Source organism: Papilio polytes, unplaced genomic scaffold (genome assembly GCF_000836215.1).
Source record: "Papilio polytes unplaced genomic scaffold, Ppol_1.0 DF824325.1, whole genome shotgun sequence".
NCBI classification, from domain to species: domain Eukaryota; kingdom Metazoa; phylum Arthropoda; class Insecta; order Lepidoptera; family Papilionidae; genus Papilio; species Papilio polytes.
This window is the reverse complement of record NW_013524879.1, coordinates 31,668-37,784: the sequence shown is the minus strand read 5'-3', so window position 1 is coordinate 37,784 and position 6,117 is coordinate 31,668. Positions and strand designations below refer to the sequence as shown.

The window sequence follows — 6,117 nt, the reverse complement described above, 5'->3', positions numbered from 1 at the left end:
TAATTATTGAAAGATCTCAAATACTGGGCCGATTTCAGAAATTTCACCATTACAAAGCTACGTTATCAGTGAATAACATAGGTTTTTAATTTCATGCGAGCGAACTCGCGAGCAACAGCTAGTATATGGATATAATAGATACTTCGTTGCATTTTAGTATCATTTACTTATTTACATTTACCTGCTTTTTATTAAAAACAAGGCTTCTTCGAATTCGCAGCTTGAATGTAAGCGAAAGCAAACTGAATCTAACACTACATAGAAGGATTGAATTCGATCTTGGATTTAAATTGCATTTGCTGCCGAAGTCTTTGACGAACAGAATGCAAACAATGAAGTCCGTTGTAGTCTTACTCGTATATACCACCTATACGAGTACTAATACTATAAAGTGGAAATATTTGCATTTTTAGTTTTCTTATATTTATTGACATTACTCCGAAACTACTCGAACGATTTCAAAAATTCTTTCACCACTAAAAAGCTACGTTATCACTGCGTAACATAGACTACCTTTTTTATTTATTTACTAGCTGTTCCCGTGCGGCTTTATCCGCATGGAATTATGAAAAAATTATTTTATTCTTTACCTTTGTCAAATTATCAATAGCAAATGTCAAAATGACATGACATGACAAACGATAGCAAACTTGCTTTCTTGATGTTGGCAGCAACTTATGGTCTCTTTCCCACATTAGGGTTTTTATCCAAAATATTTACTATTATTTTAATGTCGTCAAAATATATAGCCTAAAGCGTGACGTAAGTGTGGTACTTTTTATTAAAAAATAATTATTCAAAAATATGATTGCCGACATCTTAGTCAACAAAGAAGTGTGTGTTTACACTTTATTATAATAGTATAGATTTTTTACGTAGACGAAGTTGCGAGCAACAACTAGTGTCAAATATAGTCGAATAAAGCTCGAATTAAGTAATATTTTTGCATGGCACTGATGAGAAAGGCTTCGTTAGCGGCGATTGGAGCGCCATCTACACAATACGTGAGTTGTACAAAGTATGATTGCACAAAGACAACATTTATATAGAAAAATAGAGCAAATGAAAGCAGGTTTCTACGACTATATAGATTAGAAATTTAATATTTGGTTCTCATACTTATCTGACATTGAGTACTTAAATTGTAATCCATACTATTACAAAGAAATATTTTGATTTTTGCATGTATTGAAATAACTTAAAAACTATGGACCGATTTCAAAAATTCTTTCACCATTATAAAGCTAAGACATCTCTGTATAACATAGGCTTTTTATGTCTTATTAATTTCACATAGACGAAGTCGCGAGCAACAGCTAGTAATTTAATAATAAGCTTTTCAAATATAAATCTATCGTCTTATTAGAAAATAGAAATTGAATATTCCCGTAGAGATATTTTTCAACGTCGTCGCGAAACGAAAAATATCGTCTGAATGGAAAATGTCTGCCAGAGAAATGTTTTAGTCGCATGATTGATGGCGCGAGAAATTGATTCTCATTTGTAATAAACTTTGGGCCGTCGATGTTCACGCAGCTAAGAGAATTATTGATAAGCGTAGAACTTTACTGCCAGGATTGTATAGTTATATATTGTCATCCCTTTCTTTTTATTTGACAACTAGAAAAGTTAAAAACAAGAAAAACACCTACGTAACTCACTGGTAACGTAGCTTTAAAATGGTGTAAGAATTTGTGAAATCGGTCCATTTGTTTTGGTGTTATTTCAATACATACAAAAATCCAAATCTTTATATAATATTACTGTAGACAACAAAGACACATTATGTGTCACTGAAGATTGCAGTCTAATTTTAAGCTCAAAAAACCAACAATTAATCTCACCAGGTGTCCCTAAGTGATGTTAAGTTATGCTAGATAACGTCCTTTGATGTCCATGTAGGATTGTCTATATTTTATGACAAAACCAACCGATAGCAGAGGTCCTAGAATAGTGTTCGATACGACACAAATGACTTCCTTTAAAATAGAGAAGGACGGCCATCTTAACAATGCTTGTAAATTACTTTAAAACATATAAACCGAACTCCAAGGCGCCAACGCAAAGATATTGAACGTTCCGAAGTAACAACTAGAATAACACTGAGCTTGTTGGCGACTGAGCGCAGAGACTGCGACTGAGCGCCCGAGCCACTTCTTGCCATGTATTTTATAAAACTACACCCCACTATTCCTTCCGTTTCCTAATATTTTCTTAACAATATTGTTTTAAATAAAGATAAATAGTATTGATAAATAACACAGATTAACGAATAACTTTTAAGAACATATCAAAATAGTTAAAAGCTAACAATACACATCCTTGTTTGACTTTGTCACTGTAAAATTATAAACAGCGTTAATACACACTCTTACTGCAATACTTCAGCAATTTATTAATGTCGTTTTCTTATAACGAATCCATACTAACGGTAACTTAGTGACAATAAACTTGCAGTGCATTATTTATTGAAATTCTTCATACACTAATTATTTTAAATTATACTTCTCAGCTTCCTGAGTAGATAATTAATGCAATATTCTATGAATACTTACGTCATTACCGTTCTCTTAATTCTCGCATTAAATTACCTTTCAAGTTAATTCAATGAATTACTTCAACTGACAGCTACTTGTCGGTTGTCGGCTACTTCAATTTCCATAGCGGAGAGTTATTAAATTTCATACTAAAAAGGCTTTTTAACGTAAACTAATAACGCTTATATATGAAAAAAACAAATTTATTACTCACTACTAAAATCAGACAAAAAAATGCAAACATAACTCGATCATTTCATTATTACTCCATAAGAAACAGTCGATAACTGAGCTATAACTTCGACAATTAAAAAATTCTCTCCCAATGCTTTTCATATTTTTTCCAGCGAACAGAATTGGTTCCAATTACCGAGTGAGAGCCAATCAGCGTTCGCTTTGTCCCACTAATTGCTTCACATCGACTGAAAGCTTTTCCATTACGACGCCTCTCTTCAATCAAACCTTTGCGTCATCACACGAATGTACACGTGTCTTCTAATTTGAAACATTACGAAATGTAGGCAGGAATTTTAAGAGCTAAGTGTAGTAGAGCATAATCGAAGATCGTTTCCATAACAAAGCTTAGCTTGCTTCTGTGACAATTCATCTATACATTTTTAACATGAAATCATGCTTCATACTAATATACTCGTAAATGCGACAGTTTAGGATAGTTTATGGATGGATGTTTGTTAGAGTGTGTTGTGTATGCGCTTGTACTATACATGAAAAGGAACGGTCGGCTGCGTCCGACCGATACGTCTACGTGACGTCAATAAACCAGTCTGCATTAAGCAAGCGCTGTTATAGTCACTCCTTCACGTATCTATCAGAGTGTAAGCTAAACGGATGTTGAGGATAGTCTGGATGAACACAAACGTTACTCACTTTTTTAATTTCACATTAACAGAGTACGAGGCTTTTGCCTGTAGCACATAATTATATTAAGAGACTGAAATAATATTACTGTATAGTCGAATTCAACTGAAATGAAAAATTATATGTACAAATAGCATATCATGTGCCCGGATTTATTTTGGAAGGTTTCTTTTTTTTTTTTCATTGATTTTGCTTATTGATATCTACACTTTAAATAAATAATTGATTGAAATATTTGAGTGTAGTTAATATTAGTTGGTTAAATTTTAATTTTACAGACAAAAGGAAGGATCTACTACTATCAAAACTTGATAAAACTTATTTATCAGTAGAAAAACTAGGAAAGAAATAGGCAAGGAAGAGACAAATAAAACAACATATTACGTAGTTCGTATATTCGGTATAAGAGTATTCATAAACACATTGCAATGAATCCTCAGTCCAGTACATACAATATCAAAGTAAACAAATACTATGTATATCAATAAAATGTAAATATATATAATTATGATCTAATAAATAATGTTTTGGCACCGAGTGCGTGTGGACGCTATGTGACACACGGCTTGCGGACATCGACAGCAAATTAGACATGAAATTCATTAAAAAAGTAAATAATATGCAGGATCTCGAGGATCAGGAGACGTCTATATCCTTTAGAAGAATTTAATTATTCATAAATAATTAAAAAATTCAGTTCTCGGACTGTATTTGGAATGTATTTGTAAAATAACTTGTTTTAATGGACGACAGGATTGTAGAGTATTATTTGTACTGAACGATATCCGCGAGACGAATGCAACAGAGACGAGGTGCGGGGGCCGCGGAGCTGTGCGGGGGGCGGGGAGAGGGAGGGGACAGCTTTAGGAGTCCTACGAGGGAACAATTGGGGGTCTACAGGTAAGTAAAGTTTGTTCTAAAGGCGTGTATCCTGGGCAACTACATGGTCCTTCGGAAGCAGGACAGTGGCAGTGGCAGGGACCTACGCAGCGCCTTAACTAACTACCTCGAATTCCGCAGTGGACGGATCATTACGTTCTCCACGAGTCCAGGTACAAACAAAACTTTCTGCTTTCAAATACGATATACTCTTTTAAATTGATACTTTTTTGTCAAATCGACCGCGAGCTTGTAGACAATACAAAAATACACTACGATCTAACTTAATACCAACGGCCGTTTATATATTTTGTAAATTCTCTTTTTAACAACAAACTGACCCGCGCCCGCGACCGCGTCTCTTTATATCCATGCCACCGGTAGATTGTGAACTTCCTTAGTTTTTAAACTGACAGCTTGGCACGTGACAGACATTGCTTCATAGGATAGCCAGATAAAGTTATGAAGTTCATAGTCTCCTGGTGACATCATTTATAACAACAATAACGATGCATTAAAATCTGTCAAAGACTACAGAGGTGATAGATGACAGAGAGAAGAAGAAGAAGAAATGGAAAAAGAAAACTACGACAGAAAGATGGTTACATAACATCAGATAAAATATTTCTTAGAATACTAATGTTTGCAAAAACTGCTGTAGCAAATCTTTTCCATACAAAACTCGCCCGAACTAAACGAGCATCTAAAATTGACATCGAAATTTACATTTTTCGTTTTAAGCTATGATACACATCGTATTAGTGAATCACGTTTTATATAATTAGTAACCACATCTACAAATACATCGATATTCCCTTCCAGGGAACCTTCAGCTCACGATATCAAGATACATTCTAAATTACAATTTCGAATTGGTGTTTACTTTACTTTCACAATATACCAAAATATTCAAAAACAATACATCGATATTTTATTCTTTAATATAAGAAAAAAAATCTATTCATACAATAACAATATTTGGCACATTTATTACCTGTTTCAAATATACACTAAGAAGTCAACCAACGACATTAAATTGAGTATAACTCATTAACAAATCAAAAGAAACAGGGAATCGAAAAAGAGGTTACAATGTCGGTATTCAAAATTGTCACGGATCACAAACAAGAAGGCAATGAGATTATCTATGGATGGCTACACAAGTAGAAGATAACCAAAGAAAGTAATGATGGATTGTGTGAAAGAGGATATGGTTAAAAGGGAGTTATTTTAGATAAAGCGGCTGATATAGATGTATATACTGTGCTGACACCAGGAAGGAAAAGGGTCAGGTTAATGATATTATAAAACGTTACCCAGACATTAAAACCTCTTAATCGTGCATTTAAAGTAAAGGAGTATAGAAATAATGAAATGGACGAAGTTGATACGCTACAAGTATAAGAGAGATAGTTCACTACTTACAATAACAGATACGATACAGCAGCACTACGGGGACTAGAGATAGATATAGACATCGCACATTAACTACGATACACTACGCGCTTCCACTCGCCTTTACTCGCCTTTACTCGCCTCCACTTGCACTTACACAATAACCTTATTTAGATAAGTAACCAAATATGTACTATCAAAATTATTAAAAAAATAAATTGGACAAAGTTTAAGAAAATATATAGACTAAATTCAGGATGTGGAATTCCTTGGTGTCTTTTAAATGAAACATAGAAGGTAAAAACGTATACATCGATAAAATGATTCTGTGAAACGACCAATGGTTTTGATACTTAAATGTGTGTGAGGGGAGGGAGTGAGGGGGCGCCCGCGGGCGGCAGGAGAGGCAGGAGCGGCAGCAGCGCCA

At 34.2% G+C, this 6,117-nt stretch overlaps 1 protein-coding gene across 1 annotated transcript in view; it reads right to left on the bottom strand.

Moving 5' to 3' along the window:
* Positions 1-3,347: 3,347 nt before the first annotated feature.
* Positions 3,348-6,117, bottom strand: part of LOC106099711 — a 31,831-nt gene continuing 29,061 nt past the window's right edge. The window contains exon 11 of the mRNA XM_013278333.1: positions 3,348-3,400. Coding sequence (XP_013133787.1) covers positions 3,348-3,400 — 53 coding nt within the window. The remainder of the gene's footprint in view (positions 3,401-6,117) is intronic.